The sequence below is a fragment of the Chrysochloris asiatica genome, unplaced genomic scaffold (assembly GCF_000296735.1).
Source record: "Chrysochloris asiatica unplaced genomic scaffold, ChrAsi1.0 scaffold00029, whole genome shotgun sequence".
Lineage (NCBI taxonomy): Eukaryota > Metazoa > Chordata > Mammalia > Afrosoricida > Chrysochloridae > Chrysochloris > Chrysochloris asiatica.
Genome location: NW_006408547.1, coordinates 22,324,594 through 22,345,413, shown reverse-complemented (window position 1 = coordinate 22,345,413; position 20,820 = coordinate 22,324,594). Strand labels below are relative to the sequence as shown.

The 20,820-nt window shown below is 40.5% G+C and overlaps 1 protein-coding gene across 1 annotated transcript in view; it reads left to right on the top strand.

Moving 5' to 3' along the window:
* Window positions 1–20,820, top strand: part of TUBGCP3 (tubulin, gamma complex associated protein 3) — a 151,896-nt gene that overhangs the window by 23,766 nt on the left and 107,310 nt on the right. Inside the window, 4 exon segments of the mRNA XM_006851544.1 lie at window positions 3,350–3,457; window positions 13,342–13,409; window positions 18,293–18,370; window positions 19,322–19,539. Of these exon segments, the coding sequence (XP_006851607.1) occupies window positions 3,350–3,457; window positions 13,342–13,409; window positions 18,293–18,370; window positions 19,322–19,539 (472 nt within the window).

The window sequence follows — 20,820 nt, the reverse complement described above, 5'->3', positions numbered from 1 at the left end:
CAAATCATGTTGTTCAATGTTCTCTTTAGTTTTCAGAACAAGAAGAAGTCTGATGAGGCAAGAGCAGGGCTGTAGGGTGGGTGGGGCAAGGTTTCCCCCTGTAATTCTCAGAGACAATCCTTGCTATGCTTGAAGTATCAGCAGGTGTGTGTTTGAAAAAAAAATTCCTGTGTGTAGTTTACCTGGCCTTTTTTTCATTCCTGCAGTTTTCCGTTTTCTTTAAGCTTTTTCCTAGTAAGCCCCTGTGATTGTCCAGTGCCCTTTGACAAAACTCCTGGGAATCCTAGAAAATAGTTGCCCTCCCTTCTTAACTGACATCTCTGCCTTAAGTTTAAACACTGCAGATAACCCCAAAAGCCACTGTTTCGAGTGGACCTCTTTGTAAAAAAGACACAGTAACGAGATTAAGACAAATGCATTACTGAAAACACTTGTTTGCATCTATTGATCCCAGAGATATGTTTAAGAATGTTTTATTTGGAATAAACCCATGCATGTGTGAACTGGGAACTAGTAATAATACTTTTTACCCTAATTCATATCACGTGAGCAGGAGAAAGCCACATTGTGACTTCAGCCTGCCCACTTTGATATTGAAGATATTGAAGCTACTTGATTTGAAGATGTTAATTTTGAAATCCATAGTTGATATTCATTTTTATGAGTGCAGGATAATGGTTTGTATTGGAAGCTGTAGATAGCGGGTATCTATTCTCTAATGAGCTGCTCCCTTGAGTGGGAGAACTGAATTTAGCATTGTGTAAAGTTGTTGGATCCAGGTGTGTGTGCTGGTAACTTTAGGATTTAGCACAAGGTCAGCAGTTCGAATTCACCAGTCTCGGAAACCCTATACAGAGTTGGTAGAGTCAGAATCGACTTCATGGCAGTGGGGTTTTTTCCTTTTTGGTTTATAGGTGGACAGATAGGCAGGGTATGTTTGCCTAATTAGTACTTCAGTCTAATAATGGAATTATTACTGTAATAATGGAAGATTTTAGCACATTTCCTCTTCATCTTAGCCTTCTTTTACTCCTGAGTCTGTAGTGGGCAACCATTCTTCCTGTCCCCAGGTCCTTACAGATATGTTAGAAGCGCTTTCCAGATTGGCAGTACACTTCTGTCGAGGTGGAATCAGGATTTCATCCTGGGGCTAAACACTGTTGCTGTAGGCACAGAAGCTCTACCTGTCCCGTTGTTCCTGTTCCTTCTTCATTGTGCCGGGTATGTCATGGACTTTCCACCTAGACCTCCGTGTCTTTTCTGGGGTACTGTCTTTGATACAGATACTCTCTAATACCCTCCCTTTCCTTATCTGCTTTGGACTCTTATTTGGTTGATGGCTCTCCCACTCTGGTATGTTGCTTCTCTTACTTTGTTTTCTGAATTTCTCTCTCTTTTCTTGTTTCATTTTCTGAGAGAATTCTTCAAGTTTTTATTTCATGCTTTCTATTGACTTTTTAAATTTCTATCATATTTTTAATTCTCAAGAGTGTATCTTCTCTGAATAGAGTTATTAACATCCTGTTTTGATTTCCCAGGTACATTATATCCACTACTCTCTAAGGTGATTTTATAGTTTAAGATTTTTTTTTTTTCTTTCCAGGTTTTCTATTTCTTATATTGTCGCTCTTTCACCTCTTGCATGTTAGATGTTGACATTTGTGTAGAGGCGGGTTGACTTAGAAGGTTTCTGTACTCGAGCAGAGTTGTCAGGGCTTGAGCTTCTCAGTAGAGGAAATGGACAGGGGCCTGTTTGATGGAGGAGTTGTCTCTTGGTGTGCTAGCTCCCTTTTCTCTTGACCTGTTGAGTTTTCCCTACAGAGGAATTTTGACTTCAGTGTTCCAGAAGGAGGGTTTGAAGTCAAGTGCAGGCTGTTAACTGTACGGAATATTCTTCTGCTTTGCTTACGTCCATCCAGATTTGCTTTGTTTAGCTTTGGTAGCTGGGGGTATTGATCGTTTTCTGCTTGTATTGCTGACATTGGGGGACTTAGGAGACAAACTGTTTTCCATTTGTAGCCAGTCCTCCTTTTTCGGTCCTATCTGCAGTCCCGTTTACAGTGACATCAAGGTATCAAGTTCCTTCATGTCCCAAGCTTCACTGGGGTTCTTAGTAGGAATTGAATTTCTTCCTGGCTATGTCTTCCCACTTGTTTGCCCTTTCTTACACTCACATTTAGCTTTTAGTTTTTACTGTCCTCTGAAATCATTCATCTGCTTTCCTTTTCTTAAATTTTGTTGAATTTTCCTTGCTCACTTTTATATTGTTTGTTTTTGTAGGCCTGTGCTTTATTGTTTTGAAATCTCTAATTCAGGTGACCCTGGGTGTGCTCAGCTGCTAACTGGAAGGGTGGAGGTATGAGTCCACCTAGAGGCTTCTTGAAAGAAGGGCCGGCCTGCTGATCTACTTCTGAACAATTCTCGACTGAGAATCTTGGGAAGAGCAGTTGTGCTCTGATGGTCACGAGTATTTCCAGTTTAGTGGAGATTTGAAGGATGTGGAGGCAAGCATGTATGTTGAAGCTACCGTCTTAGTCTAAAGTGGGAGCAGAATTTATACCAAAATTCTGTGATTTTACCATGATTGACTTTTGTTTTTTTGTGTTTGTTGATTTTAAACTTGGAATTTCGTCGAGACCCTTTTGCGAGGCCCCCTCTCATGCATCATGTTTAGACTGTGATGATCCAACTCTGATTATCGGTCTAATTTATTGTCTCTTTTAGAATTTATTCAGACTGTCTGGCTATTGCTGTATGCTGTCCCCAGTCTTTGCTGAATCATTTCATTCTGTCAGTCACTCGTTTTGTTTTCATTTTTAAATCACCTTTCTGCCCTTTCGGAGGAACTCTGGTGGAACAGGGGTTAAGGGTTCAGCCTGAACCAGAGTTCTGGAGGTTCTAGTCCACCAGCCACACTGAGTGAGAAAGATGTGATGCTCTACTTCTGGGAAACTTGTTGTTGTGAGCCATTGAGTCGGTTGTGACTGATAGCAACTCTACATATAGTTTCTGAAGTGGCTGGTGGCTGTGATCTGCTGACCTTATGGTCAGTAGTCCAGTGCTAGGACTCTCTCTGGGGCAGCTCTCCTCTGTCCTATCTGTGGGGTCATTCACTCTGTCCTGTAGGATCACTGTGGCTCTCAGCCCGACTTCAGAGCTGTGAATTTGGGTCCGTCCTTCCAGTGAAGATCTTGGGAAGGTGGAAAAGTAAATTGACGTATGTGCTCAGTGTACTATCTTGAACTAAAAGCTTCCAGCAGTTTAGACTTACATTGATTGGTAATCATTGAAATCTTTTTGTTTCTCTTTAATTGCTTCCGAGCTTTGACATTGTTATGTTCTCTTTCAGCTGATGCAGCCCAGCAGTTCCAGTACGCCGTGCGAGTTATTGGCAGCAACTTCGCCCCCACTGTTGAAAGAGACGAATTTCTGGTAGCTGAAAAAATCAAGAAAGAACGTATGTAATCTTTAAAAATTTTGTCACTTGTTAGATTCTTGAACTTGTCAAAGTTTAAAGGATGTGTATGCATGTGTTTATAGTGTGTGCATAGTTCCCAAGCACATTTTAATTCTATTATTAAAAATGACAACTCAGTTTTGTCTTTTATTAGACTATTGTGAATGGGGTTTATTTTAAATAGTATTATAAAAACATTTAGTTGAGTGTGTCCGATAAAAGGACTTAATATAACTCTTCCTATTTCTCTTAAAATAAAAGGGCTTAATGTAACTTCCTACTTCCCTTATATTTTAGTGTTTAATATTCTACACCTCTGACCAGTGTTGGAGACTGGGTTCTCTAGTGAAACAAAACCAGTGAAGTATATATATATATATATATCTGTCTGTCTGTCTATCTCTATGTATCTCTATCTAGGAGTCCTGGTTATGGTACTGTGGCTTAATGCGCTGGATTGCAAGGTCGATTGAACTGCAAGGTCGGGAGTTCAGGCTTGCCAGCCACTCCTCTGAACCCCCGTACAGAGTCTCTATGGTTTGGAACTGACTCGACAGCACTTCACAACAACACAACATATGTATATATACATATATAGATATAGATAATGTGTGTTTCACTGGTTTTGCTTTTGTAGAGAGAGATAGTTTGTATCAAGGAACTGGCTCACACAGCTGTAGAGGGGGCAAGTCTCAAGTCTGTGGGTCAGATGTCAGGCTGGAGGCTTCTGACGCCCATGGCTGCAGGGCTGTTGAAGCAAGATCAGCAGGTCAGATGATAGGCAGGCAAATTGGCAGGTAAGATGGCAGGCTGACGACTCCCGTGGAGGTTGGCTGATGAGCCACATGCCGCAGGCTCCAGACCCAGCAGAAAGCAGCAAGCTCTGCTTGGTGTCACGTATATTGGAAGTGGGCCACATCCTGAGGAAACTTCCTTTCAGTCACTTGGCTGTTCGTCTCATCATAGAGGTGATTGCGTTCTATTAGCTCTCATCCTGGGGATAACTGTCTCAATTGCCAATCACTGAGACCCTGACCAAGTCAAGTTGGCACAAAACATGAGCTGTCACAACCAGACAACACAGCACATTGTCTTGGTCTTAAAACAAGCAACTATTGCTTCTACAGTTGTCAACATCCAAAATTCTAGTTCTTTGGAACTCCCATATTTGAACATTTTAACTCTACAATGATGTTTAGAGCTTTCTTAATGTGAATTTCTTAGAGAAGGAAACTTTTGACATTGACACCTATTCCATTTATTAACAAATAGTTTATTAATGGATTATGTGATTGCATAAAGTAAGGCTATTCTACCTATCTTCACATCTAGAATTTTCTGTGGCAAAGAAAGCTTGGGTTTGAAGTATAGAGAACCACGAATAAGAATTGCTGCAGTCTCAGGTGAAGTGACCAGTTCTGTATTGCTCACAGTTCTCTGGGAATGTATGAGCCAGGCTCCAGCGGACAGGGAATCCTGTCTTGAATATGATTACATTTTCCCTGCTAGTGTCTTAACTAATTAGCTACCGAAACAAAATGGGCCTCTGGGCTTTTTTCTTTTAAAAAATAATATTTTACTGCATTTTTGGTTAAGGTTTAGAGAACAAGTTCCCATAATGACAGTTTCCACATGTTGTTTCAGTGACATTTGTTATGTTTATCACAGTGTGTCAGTGTTCTCCGTAATTGTGTTCCTTTTGTCCCCTTGCCAGTCTTCTAGATTCTCTTCCCATTTATCTTGTTGACCTTTTGGTCTTAGTGATGGCTTTTAAGTAGAGTGCTGGGCTTATGTGTAATATCCTTTGTTTTGTATGCCTCTCTTCTTTTTCACTTAAATAAAGGTCATCTCAGGTTGAAAAAGTTTCTTGGGGAGTTCTCTTTTTCTCTCTTTTTTACTGTTATAGTTTGTCTAGGTTTTTTTTTTCTTTCTTTCTACCTTTTCAATAAGAATTTGAGTTTTGCTCCTTAGTTTTCCTATTTCATTCAGGATCAACTATTGTCACCCCAATCAGAAGAGTCAGTGGTAGTAACTGGGTATCATCTCGTCCTTCTGGTCTCAGAGTAGCTGCGGTTGTGGTCATGCAGGCTACTTTGTGTTTTGAGCTTGAGACTGCCTTCTTACTATTTTGCTCCTGATGAGTAGAGACCCATGGTTGCATCATGGGTGGGACTTGCAAGGTTGTAAGATCCCGGATGCTCCTCACTTCACTAGGATGCAGATCATGATTTTGTGAACTATGTTGTTTCCTTAGCTTGATTGCTAAGTGTTTTGCAAACTTGATACCTTCTAGGAGGTCTGGTGTTTTGACACAGAGCATTCAGCTGTTGCATTATTAACTGTGGTTTAGGAAATACTCTGTGTGGATGGCTCTATTGAAGAGATGTGTAACTAAGCTGGCTTCTGCGTCAACTGGATGATAGAAAGTGTTTGTTGTGGCTCGTGAGTACTTAAAGCTAGCTAGTAATTAGTAATTGCATAATTGGAGTCCTGGTGTGTTGCTGTAGGATAAGCACGGGATTGCTAACTGTGAGGTTGGTAGTTCAAACCACCAGCCACTCCCTGGGAAACTTACACAGGGTTGCTATGAGTCGGAACTCAGTTGTTGATGGCACTTCACAACAACAACAACAAGAAGAAGTAATTTAAGTTTAAAAGATTTTGATGTTACTTAGTGTGCATATATTACGTAAAAGTAGGGATAGAAAAAAATTTAAATCAACTTAGTGACACCCAGCAGCAGCAATTGTGCTAACTTATAAGGACTTAATCTCCTTTCATGTGTGAAACTATAAACCTTAGAACATTACACTATTTTTATAAAAAAATTTTGTTAGTTTCGTTGAGAGTGTATGCCATAAAACATGCACCAGTCCTCCAGTGTACTTCTTTTTCTGAGCCCTAATATATACGAGCTCTGGTAGTGTTGTTGTTGTTGTTAAGTGCCGTCGAGTCGGTTCCGACCCATAGCGACCCTGTACAGGGTTTCCGAAGGTGTAAATCCTTACGGGAGTAGAAAGCCTCATCTTTCTCCCGCGGAGTGGCTGGTAGTTTCGAACCGCTGACCTTAAGGTTCGCAGCCCAATTCGTAACCACTACGCTACCAGAGTGGTTACGAATTGGGCTGCGAACCATAAGGTCAGCGGTTCGAAACTACCAGTCGCTCCGCGGGAGAAAGATGAGGCTTTCTACTCCTATAAAGATTATATATGCTTGATTATTACTAAGAACTACAACTGCTAGGTACTTTACTTAACATGCTCTTGTTGTTGTTGTTATGTGCCGTGGAGTAGGTTCCGACCCATAGCGACCCTGTACAGGGTTTCCGAGGGAGTAAATCTTTACGGGAGCAGAAAGCCTCATCTTTCTCCCTCAGAACAGCTGGTAGTTTCGAACTGCTGACTCTGAGGTTCACACAGCCCGATTTGTAACCACTGAGTTACCAGAGCTCCTTTTACTTTACATACTAGAGGACTTCAAATCGTTTATGGACAAGGGAATGAAAAGATTTTAATTTGTACATGAAGATTTTGTTTGTGTATGTTCTGAACCATTACTTTTACAAATTTACTTTTCAAGGTCTCATGGTAAACATTTGGAAATATGAAACAAATATAAAGAATATTTTTCTAAAGTTCAATTTAAGAGAAGAGCTGATGACTGACTACATAGTTACAATGAATAATTCATGGAAATCTCTTACTGTTTTGTTTTTTTTTAAGAAGAAACTATGTATGTTCACATTGTTTCTCTTATATATAGTTTATTTTTCTGAAAGGTCCCCTTCCGTTCATGGCCATCCTGTTGGTTCTGACTCACAGCAATCCTCTGTAGGGTTTCTGGGCTCATGTTTCTCCTTCAGAGTGACTGGTGGGTTTGTACTGCTGACCTTGTGGCTAGCAGTCCAGCTCTCAGCCTGCGGCCTCCAGGAGTAGATTGACTCAGTATAGGTATACTGTCACATTCAGTCCCATTCCAGGCAGATGTCCACCAACTTCTCTTGAGCACCGCGGTAAGCACCAGCTCCTTGAGTGTTGACAACTGTAGTTGATAGAACATGATTAATTGTCCTCCCATGTAATGGTCAACATTGGGTTTATCATATTTCATTAATTTTCAGAAATATTTTTTGCTCATGTTACCATTTTTAAAGTTTGATTATAGTTGTTGGTAAATTAAATGATTTGAGTTAGGGTAGTTTTATCCTCTGCAATGACATTGGCAAAGTTAATTTTTTAAATATGTTGTTGGCTTCAGATGTAAAGTACATTTGATATTGAAATAAATAACAAAAGTGATCATGTATGACAACTAATTTAACATTTATTAGTTTTAGTTTTTCACATTGACAACTAGGGCTTCTAATTCAAGATGTATTTTGCTTTGTTTAGCAATCTAGTAGAATGAAACTGTTTGTAAATCCATAAGTTCATTCTTACTCTTATTTATTATTTTATTGCCCTAGTATATATATTAATTAGAATTAGTCTTATTCAATAGAGAGAACTTCACATTTGTTTGTTTTTAAAGAGTTGAACTAGTTACAGATTTTCTTTGAAAAGGGGTTTAGTGACAAAAGGCCAAAGTTCATGCCATCATTGGACTCCTCAGACTCTTTCTTTGCTTCCAGTTTCTTCCCCTCAGCTGGGATAGCTTTGGTGGGAGGGGAGGGCCTCCTGCCAGTGTGTGCAGTACCTGATGCTTGGACAGCCCCACTGGGTCCTGTCGAGGAGAGGAGTTGCCCAGGTCAAAAAAAGGTCACTGTTGTGTTCCAGCTGCTTTAATGGGGGCGTTGGCCTTCTTCCTGCCCATCATCATCTCATTCCCTGCAGGATTAGGGCCCAGGAGATGCTGCTGAACTCAGAGACAGAGGCCGTGCTGTGGCCCTGTGGTAGTTTGGTGGCTCCAGGACATTTGCTGTTTGAATTGAGGACCTTAGCCCAGTGTGACCATAGCTGCTTCAGAATAATAATGTACGAAGTGCTAGTGCTGGTGGTGGTGAAGTGCCACCTATTTGGTTCCAACTCCTGGCGACCCTGCAGGTGGTTTCCAAGGAGTGGCTGCTGGGTTTGAACTGCTGACCCCGTACTTCAAACCAACCTATGGTCCTCAGGAAAATTACTTGTTTTTTGTTTTGTTTTGTTAATTTGGGAGTGTATTTATATATGTTTCAATGTACAATAGCAAATTACATTAAATTTTAATTGCATTAGTTTTGTTAAATACACCTTTCAGCAGTATGTTTTGTAGATAGCTTTAACTTTATATGAAAGGTCGAATGTGATTATGATTATATAATCTCTGGTTTATGATTTATATAGCTATGATTTGTTCACAGCTGCTGAATATAAAGAAATGTTGGCTAGGAAGCCAAGTTAATGAAAAAAGCCAAGCCAAACCTTTTGCTGAGGAGTTGATCCCAACTCATGGTGACCGCTGTGTTTTATAGCGTGAAGCTTTGGTCCTGTGGGTTCTCAGTGCCTGGATATTGTAGAAGTAGATCACCAGGTCTGTTTTCTGAAGCGCCTCTGGATTTGATCACCAACCTTCCAGATACTAGCCAAGTGCTTAACCGTTTGCATCACCAGAGACTTTCAAGTCAGTCATTCTTTCTACAAAGAACGAGAACATTTAAGGCTAAATGTAATTGGCTGAGAATATATTTAATATCTTAGCATTTTATTGTGGCTTGTGTGAAAATTTACAAAGAACATCAGTTTCTTGTCCAACAACTAGCATGTTTTGTTGTGATCCCTTCACTGTACTAGTGCCCAGCCCACTTCCTCCCTGGGTCCCCACTTCCAGTCACACATCTTCCCTACACCTGCCTGCCTTCTGAGCTTTGGTTTTAGGCAAATGCTGCCCTTTAGGCTGCCTGTGGTTCATTGTTTTGAGGACTACGTTTCTCGTTTTTCGTGGTTGTTATTGTTCGCTTAGTAGGCCTGTCTGTTGCTTGGCTGAAAGCTTGTCTCTGGGAGTGGATTCAGTTCCAGGTTTGAAGGGTGTCTAAAGACCATAGTCTAAAAAATTTTTTAAACTAATTTGAATTTTGCTCTACATTTTTCTCCGAGTCTGGTCCTGATCAGAGCAGTTGGTCGAGATTACTGTGCTTCACATGGTCCATTAGGTCTTTTGAGTCTTTGTTTCCTTGAGCATTTGATTTCCTGTATTCTTCTTTGCTCTGAATAGGAAGAGACTAATAGTTGTATCTTAGATGGCCACTTTCAACCTTTTACAACCCTACTCACAACTACCAAAGTAAGATGTCATAGTGGTTACAAATCGGGATGCCATCTGTCCTGAGGGTCAGCAGTTTGAGACTACCAGCGGTTCCGTGGGAGCACGATGAGGTTTTCTGCTCCCGTAAGGATTTACAGACTCAGAAACCCTGTACAGGGTCGCTGTGAGTCAGAACCGACTCCACGGCACATAGCCAACCAGCCAAGTGCTGTTGCTCTGGTTGACCTAGATGAGACTGTGCTCCTCAGCTCTCAAGCCCATAGGGGGTTCGGTTAGCTCAAAAACCTTTCTTTGTATTCCTTACTGTATATCTGAATATATTTCCATACAAATGCATATGTGGACACACCCTCTGCCACACAATGGATTCTTGAACCATTTTACAACAAGGATGAACCTGGAGAATATGCTTGTAAAATCAGTCACAGGAGAACAAATGTTGGATGTGACTACTGCCATAAAGAGCCCTGGTGTGACACTGTAGGGTAAGCAGTGGACCGCAGGCTGCAAGGTCAGCAGTTCAAACTCGTCAGCAACTCCTCAGGAGAAGAGGTTTTCTGCTCCTGTAAAGATGAACAGCCCCTGAAACCCTGGTCAGTGTTGCTATGAGTTGGAACCACTCGATGACATTTGTTGTGGCTCTACCTAGTGGTGGAATGGCTGCATCATATGGTTCTATTTCTGCCTGTGTAAGGGGGAGTCCTGGTGTGGTGCTGTAGGATAAGTACTTGACTGCTAACTACAAGCCTGGCAGTCCACACCTACCAGCCGCTCCTCAGTAACCCTATACAGGGCCCTAGGTCGGACTGACAGCACTTCGCAACAACAAAGGAGCACCATAGTCTTTCCACAGGCACTCCACCAGCACTGTGAGTTTTTCCATTCCTACATATCGGCTCTTTGCTGAGTTTTTGAGGCTTGCCGAGCTGAGATAATATTGCTGTTTTGATTTACAACATTACTTCATGTATTTGTTGGCCACCTGAGTATCTTCTTTGGTGAAGTGTTTGCTCATGTCCCTTGCCCATTTTTAAATTGAATTGTATGTCTTTTTGTGGTTGAGGTGTCAAAGTTTCTTGTATACTTTAAAGATAGTCTATTGTTAAATGCTGTTAAGTCAGTTACAACTCATAGAGGCTCTGCATAGAGTATTTAAGGGGCAGCTGGTGGGTTTGAACTGCTGACCTTGTGGTTAGCAGTCCTGTGCTAATCCGACAGCACCACATCAGGATGCCTCTTTTCACCCTTTTGGATGCACGTAGGCACTTCGCTTTTAAGAGCTCCTAGTTGTGTAGTTTCTCTTGTCCCACTTGTGCATTTTCAGTTATGTTTCATGGACTGTTTGTGCCCTAAATTAGGGACACTTAAGTTTGCTACTTAGAAGTGAGGACGGTGAGGCATCAGCTTGACTTTGGGCATAATTTCAGGAGGGACCAGCCCCTCCTGAAGGACATCATGCTTGACATACTAGAGGGTTAGTGAACATGAGGAAGACCCTTGATGAGGCTGACGGATATAGTGACTGCACTGCCTGAGTGGACTCAGCCAGCCAATGCCAATCCACCTCATCATACCTGGTGCGATGCTCACTTGGTTGTGATTTATTATAACGATTTTTGATACAGTGTTGGATGCTATTGGCTAGGATTTTGTTGAGAATTATTTCATCAGTATTTATGAGGGATGGATATTGGTCTATAATGCTGTCTTTTATAGTGGGGTTTTTATCTGGCCATGTCATCAGGGTTATGTTGTCTTCATTGGATGAATTTGGAATGTTGTACCCTTTTGTGTATTTTGGAATAGTTTGTGTAAAATTACTGTCACCTCTTTGATTGTTTGGAAGAATTCTTCAGTGAAACCATATAAGCCAGTATTTTTTTGGGGGGATTTTTTTTTAATGACCTCTTCATTGTTTTCATTTTTATGGGTCTGTTGAAAATTTATACTTCAGTTTGTGTTAGTTTAGGGAGATAGTATATTTCTAGAAATGTGTCCATTTCTTCTAGAGTTTCATTTTTGCCTCTTAAGATTTTTAAAAAGTTATGCTACTAAACTGGGTTAAACACAAAAATTCATTAACATCACTGAAATTATAATTTATCTTTTAAAGTAGTACCTGTTTGAGGTTTAACAAAGTATGTCTTTGAAAGGCTACTTCGTATGTTTAAGGAAGTCTGCTCTCTGCTTTTGTAAACATAAGCAAGTGCATCTAGTCACTCAAGGGATTTAGAATCTGATCTGTAGCTTTCTTTTCATGTAACAAAAGTGTCACCTGAACTTTTCATTTGCTACCACGTTCTGGTGTGGCGCTTTGGGTTAGTACACAGAACTGCAAGGTCAGTTTGAACTGCAGGGTTAGTGGTTCAAATTCATTAGCTGCTCCTTGGAAACCCTATTCAGGATCGCCTGATTGTGAGTCAGAACTAATTCGACAGCACTTAACAACAACAACCACCAGTTGTCGGTGAATATTCCGACTAAAGACGGTGTCCTGTGTCAGAGTGGACTGGGCTCCGGGAGACTCTCAGTGGCGGATTGTTTCAGAAGCAGATTCCCAGGCTTTCTACAGCAGCTGTGGGAGGATTTGAACCCCTCGGTGATTGATTAGCAGGCAGCTGACCCACAATAATTGTTCACACCACCTATTGGCTTCTTGATTTTGCTGTAGCCCAGCAAACCCACTGCCCTTCAACTCTCAGTGATCATGTAGCACAGAGTAGAAGTGCCCAGAGGATTTCTGGGCCTGTACGTCTTCTCAGAAGCAGACGCTCCCACCTGCGTCCCATGCAGTGCTAAGGAAGTTTGAATAGCTAACAATCTGGTCCGTAGCGGAGCACACAAGCACTTTGCTGTCAGGGCGCCTTTTATGCTGAAATAAATAAATGTAGTTGGAATGATCCCAAAGGCATCTTTCTACCTTTGTTTATTAATACAGTGAATTAGTTGTTGACAATGAGACAATAAGTTATTTTGGCTTTAGTTTGAAACAGTAATTAACTAATATATTTGTGACTGAAACAAGACATACAACACATTGCTGTATATGTTAGCTATCATAAAATATCATTATGACTACTCCTTGAATTTGGTGGTGGTGGTGTCCGTAGAGTTAGTAGCGACTCATAACAACCCTGTGTAGGGTTTCTGAGGCTGTAAATCTTTACAGGAGCAGAAAGCCTCATCTTTCTACCGCAGAGCAGCGGGCAGTTTCGAACTGTTGACCTTGAGGTTAGTTAGCAGCTTGACTCATAATCACTATGCTAGAGGATTCAAAGAATATTTTAATTCTCATTTCTTGTTTCCAGTACCCATTATTCGTTCATGTGTTAAGTCAATGATAGGCTTTCTCACTCCTTTTATTAATGTTTAATATATAGAATGAGAAAGACTACATCATTTTTATTATCTTGGCTAGTTTTCATACCAACTCTGAGATCATGCCAATAATGCCCATATTTTATACATGTTTGGAGAGATTAAATGAATTTAAATTCATACAACTAAAAACTCACTTCTGTAAGTCTTTTGATTCTAAAGTATAGGAATTTTTCAACACTTGAGGTTGCCTGTTGGTGAAGCAGTATAAAAATGAATTTCAGTGTTTGTGGTTCACATGCTGAGTTTGTCTTCTAACCTTTCAGTTATTCGACAAAGAAGAGAAGCAGATGTTGCATTATTTTCAGAACTCCACAGAAAACTTCATTCACAGGTATTACACAGTTTTGAAAAGCATTTCATTATTGGTGAAGATAGTATGAGTGGTATAGGGACATTTGAACATTTTTTTGTGGCATCACATTTAAACTTCTTTATTGGGTAATGGATTTTAATTTGTTAAACAGTATGCCTTTTTTAAAAAAAGTTTTATAGAACTAAGTATTCGTTGGATTTAATGATAAAATGCTTATCAGATGACAAGGTAATTGGAAAAATAATAGATCAGAATTATTTACATTTAAAATTCTATTACAGAAGCCTTAATTATGTTACTGTAGAAAGCACATTGGTAGATTTGTTGACTTATTTGCATATGCAAGCAAAAGCTTTTTTTATTTATTGCACTTGAATTTTGTTCATTGGGTCATAATTTGTACTGCTGTTTGAGTAACTTTAAAGCTGTTTTTTGATTTGGAACTTTTTGATTGGGTTTTGAGACTGTAGAAATGAATGGTTTTTCTAACTTGCTTTATTTATAAGGTAGTTTGTTAACTTTGTTGTTGTTGTTAGATTTCGTTGAGTCGGTTCCAACTCATAGTGACGTGTGTCCAACTGTGTGTACTGCGTGGCCCTGCACCCTCCTCACAGTCGTTTTTATGCTTGAGCCCATTGCTGCTGCCACCGTGCCAATCCATCACATTCACATTTGGGCTCTTCCTCTTTTTCGTTGACCCTCCACTTTACACAAGCTTGATGTCCTTCTCCAGGGACTGGCCATACTGGCTTCTGAGGAATATTCTGGCTGTACTTCTACCAACACAGATTTGTTTGGTCTTCTGGCAGTCTGGCAGTCCATGGCACTTTCAAATAATCTTCTGTAACACCAAAAGTGGAGTCTTGGTGTGGCACTGGGTTAATGTGCTGGAATGCAACATCGGTTTGAACCACAAGGTTGGTGCTTCAAGCTCACCAACTATTCCTTGGAAATCCTATACAGGGTCGCTATGAGTCGGAAGTGATTTGATGACAGTTAACAACAACAACACCGAAACTCAAATGCATCCGTTCTTCTATGATCATCTTTACTGTCCACCTTTGACATGCATGTCAGGCTGTTAAAAATTCCATGGGTTGGGTTAGTCCTCAAACTGACATCTTTGCTCTAGAACAATTAAAAGAGGTATTTTGTAGCAGATTTCCTAATGCAGTACAACCTTTGATTTCTCGACTGCTATTTCCATGAATGTTGATAGTGGATCTAAGTAAAATCAAGTCTTTGGCACGTTCAATCTTTTGTCCATTTATCTTGATGTTATCAGTGGTGAGGATTTTTGTTCTCTTTACATTGGGGTGCAACCCATGCTGAAAGCTGTGGTCTTTGATCTTCATCAGTTAGTGCTATTTGACAGTGCTCCTACAGTTTTCACAAGTCTTTCAGTGGCTACACATTTACAAGTACTCCGTTTGTCTTACTTTAGAAGCTAAGCTGAAACCTGTCCACCATGGGTGACTGTTGGTGTGTAATGTGCTGATGGTATAGCTTCCAGCATCACAGCAACATGCAAGCCACTGCAATATGACAGACTGACAGACACATGGTAGTTTGTTAGCCTGTACACCAAATAAATCACTTGAGCAATAGGATGCTTTGTGTGTGTGATTATTGCCTATAAAGGAACTTAATTCTTCTAGCTGTCTGCCTCCTTTCATAGAGAAGATGGTGGGAGCTGGAGAGGTTGAACACGCGATTGAGTTAGAGGACTGTTGTTGGTAGCTGCCGTCCAGTTGGTCCCCACTATGAAGGACTCCATGTGTACAGATTCCAACTCCATAGGGCTTCCATGATGGATTCGATGTGTAGAGTCCAACTCCATAGGACTTCCGTGATGGATTCAATGTGTAGAGTCCACCTCCATCGGGCTTTCATGATGGCTTCGATGTGTAGAGTTCAACTCCATAGGGCTTCCATGATGTACTCGATGTGTAGAGTCCGACTCCATCGGGCTTCCAAGATGGATTCGATGAGTAGGGTCCAACTCCATAAGGCATCCATGATGGCTTCGATGTGTAGAGTCCAACTCCACAGCGCTTCCATGATGGATTCAATGTGTAGAGTCCAACTCCATAGGGCTTCCATGATGTACTCGATGTGTACAGTCCAACTCCATAGGGCTTCCATGATGGATTCAATGTGTAGAGTCCAACTTCATAGGGCTTCCATGATGTACTCGATGTGTACAGTCCAACTCCATAGGGCTTCCATGATGGATTCAATGTGTAGAGTCCAACTCTATAGGGCTTCCATGATGGATTCGATGTGTAGAGTCCAACTCCTTAGGGCTTCCATGATGGATTCGATGTGTAGTTTCTAATTCCATAGGACTTTCATGATGGATTCGATGTGTAGAGTCCAACTCCATAGGGCTTTCATGATGTACTCTATGTGTAGAGTCCAACTCCATAGGGCTTTCAAGGCTGTGACCTTTCAAAGCAGACAATCAGACTGGTCCTCCAGACCCTTTCAGCTAACTTCACGAGTGGCCTAAGAATCTTAAGTTATTATTACAAGTAAAATAAGAATTACAAGTTGCACCTAATGCAAATGATTAAACTCATGTGTTTTTCCAGTGTTTTTCAGTTTACGTATTTTGCTTTTACATATGAGGGGGCTTCAAAAAGTTTGTGAAGAAACTGTTATCTTTTCATTCATTTTTTGCTGATGTTTTTGAAGCCTTCTTGTATAAGGAGCACTGGTGGCATGTTGTTATAAAGTGCCGGCTAGTCGGTTCTGACCCATAAGACCCAGTATAGGGTTTCCGAGGAGCAGCTGGTGAGCTTGAACTGCTGACTTTGCAGTTCAAACGGCTTTGCAGTCTGGCACATTAACCCACAGCGCCACAGTGGTTAATTATTCAGCTGTTAGCTGAAAGGTTCACACCCACCATCCTGTTTTGTAGGAGACAGATATGGCGATCTGTTTTCACAGAGCTTTATAGCTTTGCTATATTTGCAGTCATTGTGTCATTCCATCTCATGAGTGTCTTCCTCTTTTTTACCGACCAGTACTTTACCAAAGTTGGTTTCTTGTCTCTTCTTGATAACATGTCCTAAGTACAATGTCTTACCACCCTGGCTTCTAAGGAACATTCTGGCTGTACTTCTTCCATCTAAATTTGGATCATCATAGTTTGCATTTCAAATTACTGTAATCTTTTAAATTAATGTCTAGTTTCTAGTTTTGTCTTCTTCTAGAACAACAACAATGGAATCCTGGTGTGGTATTGTAGGATAAACATTGGTCTGCTAATTGCAAAGTCAGCAGTTCAAATCCACCAGCTGCTCCTCAGAAACCCTATACTGGGTAGCTATGAGTGAGAACTGACTTGATGGCACTTGATATCAACAACAAAAATAAGCATAACTTGTTCATACAACTGTCACTGTGACTTTTCTAAATGCATGATTTGATCGTTTCACCTTCTACATACAATTCTCAAAGACTTACGGTTATCTGTAGCTTAAACTCTAAATTTCTTGGTACAGAAAAACCATGCCTCCTTTGATGACTTTTCACTTGATTTAAACATTTTATTCTCTCTCCTAGCTTTGAACCGACTCGATGGCACTTAACAACAACAACAACTCCTAGCTTTAGCCAAGTGTATGTGTTTCTTGGAAAGACTGTGTTTGTTCACTTTCTTTCCCATTTTCATCACCTTATTTTACTAAGGACTTCTGATGTAGTGCTGTATGATAAACACTGGACTGCTAACCACAAGGTTGGTGGTTCAAACCTACCAGCGGCTCCTTGGAAACCCACCCTCTACAGGAACCGACTCCACACACTGACAACGACAGCAGCATCTTTCTAAGAGATGTAATAGATCTCCTCTAGGAATCTTTTCATGGTTACCTGAGTCTGGGTTGGTCTTGAAATACGTTTTGTCCTGTCATATAATTTATTATCTACATTTGTCTGTCCACCACTTAACTGAGGACTTCTTTAGGACTGGTCCATGTATTAATCTTTATTGCTCCAGATGGGGACTTTATTGAATTGAATTTTTGAAAAAATGGTACAAATCAATTTTTAGAGTTATACCATAATTTAAATACCCAGGATGAAATTTTTCTGTAAAGAACTAGTGAAATTGAAGCTAAAGCCTTGTGAGGCCTGGCCTGGCTGCTGGAGATCAGTCTGGGAGATGAGGTCTGAACGTCTCATTGTTGGAAGTGAGTGCGCTCCGTATGCTGACTGCCCCACAGAAACCAGCCTATGAGTGCGTTCCAGTTTAAATCTGAGTGTGGAGAGCACATGATACTGAGACCTGTGTCTTACACAGCAGAAATCTTTTTTGATTTAAATAATACTGTATTTTGTTCCCTGAATGAATGAGGCATAGGTAAAGAGGGGAGGGAAGAGGGACGCACATATTTTCTGATGGCATTTTTCTCATAATCAGTATGCTTGGGAAGTTGGTTATTATCAAAGTTGTTGAAGGAGAAAGTACTGGTTTTCAGGAATAGGGCAATTTAAAAATTGTACTTGTACGGGACTTTGGAGTCATTTACAGGGTTGAAGGATCCTTGGATATAAATCTGGAGACTTTGATCTTTTCTTGCTTTCTGCCGTGCAGTGCTATTTGTGTTATCTGAAAAATGAACAAGTTTAGATTTAATGTTGCCATGTGAATTTTAAAATGTGTTTCTAAGTTGGGATGGAAGCTCTGGTGTGGCGCTGTGGAATAAGCAAGGCCCGCAGTTCAGAACTGTCAGCTGCTGCTTGAAAGCTTTAGGCAGGGTCACTGTGAGTTGGAACTGACTTGATGGCACTCAATAACAACAGTTGTTGGGAAAAGTGTAATTTAATGGAGAGGAAGGTAAAATTTGAGAGTAATACAGAATTTTTGTAATGTTAATTTTCTTTCTATACAGGGAGTTTTGAAAAATAAGTGGTCAATACTCTACCTCCTTCTGAGCCTTAGTGAAGACCCACGTAAGCAACCAAACAAGGTAAATAGTGATTATTTTAGCAACTTTATGTCTTTTAAAAAGAGCTTTACTGTCTTTAGTTGGGAGGATTGCACTAAAGTTTGATAGGACTCAGGTTCTGTAGTTAACAAAATAATATGAGTAAAGCAAAAAAAACTTACCTAGTTGTCCAAATATTCATGAAAGGTCCAAGGTGTCTTTCTTCTTTTTTTTTTTTAATCACTGTGGGCAGTGTTCCCTTAAGCTGTTTTCCTGAATTGTTGTTATAGATGTGATAATGTGTCATAAAACAGCATACATGATCAGATTTCATTATTTTTACTTGGTAAAGTTGTTAGATAATTGTTTATGCATTAGAAGGCCTGGAGATTTTCCTTGTGCTTTTAGGTAACATTGTGAAGCACACCAATTAATGCTATACTAGGGAATGCCTGGTGTATAGGATGAACTGTGGACTGAAAGGTCAATTTGGACCGCAAGGTTGCTGGTTCAAACTCACCAGCTGCTTCTCAGAACCCATATACAGGGTCGCTGCGAGTCAGAACTGACACAGTAGCACTTAACAACAGCAGCAAAATGAAAATTTCATTTTACCACACCGGATTGATGTGTGTTATGTAGTATTTGAAAAAGCTCTTTTGGCTGCTTTCTGTCTATTATAGAAACTTGAAGCTCAAAAAGCTGAAGACTGGGGCTAGAAACATCATACTCATCCTAGAAGCTTACTCTGATTGATGAACCCCTGCTCATTTTATAAAATGCCAAGGTGTTCACAATTATTTGAGCTTTCTGTTTGTTTAGGTTCTACTGGACAATGTTAGCGTTGTTAGAATTCAGAACATTTTCTAAAACAGTTTTGGCATATTTAAAAGTATAATTATTGTGCATTGAGAACAAAATCCCGTTACAGAAAATCTGATGCTTATCTTTTCACATCTCCATATTCCTAATGCATTTTAATTTTGTTTTAAGGTTTCGAGCTATGCCACATTATTTGCTCAAGCATTACCAAGAGATGCTCACTCAACTCCCTACTACTATGCCAGGCCTCAGACCCTGCCCTTGAATTACCAGGATCGCAGCACCCAGTCAGCCCCGAGTGCTGGCAGTCTGGGAAGCAGTGGAATCAGCAGTATAAGCATGTATGCCCTGAATGGCCCAACACCAACACCACAGTCTCTCCTTCCGGGGTAAATTCAAGGTTAACCTAAGCTTAGATTATTAAATAGAAATAAAAAATCATCAACTTTTCTTAAAAAATTTTGTGTTTGTTTAAAGTTTCTTCATTTCCTCATATTTGGCAGGTGGTATTCTACATGGATTGTTAGGTATGATCTTTATTAGGATTTAATGTTTCCTTAAAACTGTTGAGGACTACTGTGGCAAGATGAAGGAGTAGGCAGATGCACTGAGCACATGCTCTGCAACAAAGGCCTGGGAGGCCAAGAGCACCAGATGTAGGTGGTGACCCTGGAACCCTGAGCTTCAGAGGACAGGGCGGAGAGCTGGGTTGAACGCTAACTCGAAGAGGAAGTAGAACAGAGCACTGGGAGAAGAACACCTGCGCGCGAGCAGGCGGTAGGCTGACTTAGAGCAGCGTGGCCATCTTGAGCTTCTGCGAGTGGTTTCTGATACCATGATCTGCGGGTTCAGGACCATGGCTAGAGGTTGGCAGTTAGGGAGGGTGTAATTCTCCTTTGTTTCTTGCCCTCCTGGTAGCTCGAGACATGGCCAGTCCCCACCCGCAGTAACTTAATGGCTCTACCTGGGGTCAGACTCCAGGCGGAATACCCCTGCTTCTGGAGGCTTGTGATCTACGCTACAATGTGAACTGCGCTACACAAACAGTGAACAAAATAATTGTTCACACTTACAGTCTTTACTGCATCCACCAGAGACAGGTGCTGAGTGCCTGAGAACACACCAATATAGTTATCAATTAAATATAAATATGACTTCACAATGTTTTAAAGCAAGCAGACAATTTCAGCTTACACAAAGAAACAAGTGACCAAAATACAGTCAGCAAATTAAATTGGAACTACTTGACAAAGAATTCAAAATAATGCTATTTTGGCATCTTCAGTGGATTGAGACAACGCCTGAGAAAACAGAGGAACAAGCAGAAGAAAAAACAAAAACTGTAGAAAGCCTCTAAGATTCATGTGGGACATTATCAAGAGAAATAACTGATAAGAATTCTAACTCAAGAAGAGACAAGAAAACCTATAAAGAATATTGTTTGAGAATTGTTAGAAGACAACCTTCCTAACATTATGAAAGATGAGAAGATGGCCATTCAAGAACTGAACAAACTCCAAACACCATAGACCCCAAAGGAAAACCACCAAGACGTAATCAGACTTTTCAAAGCCAAAGACAGGAATCCTGATAGCAACTCAGAAGAACTGAAAAGTTGTCTAAAAAGGAGAACTAATAAGACTAAGCTCTGATTTATCAGCAGAAACCAT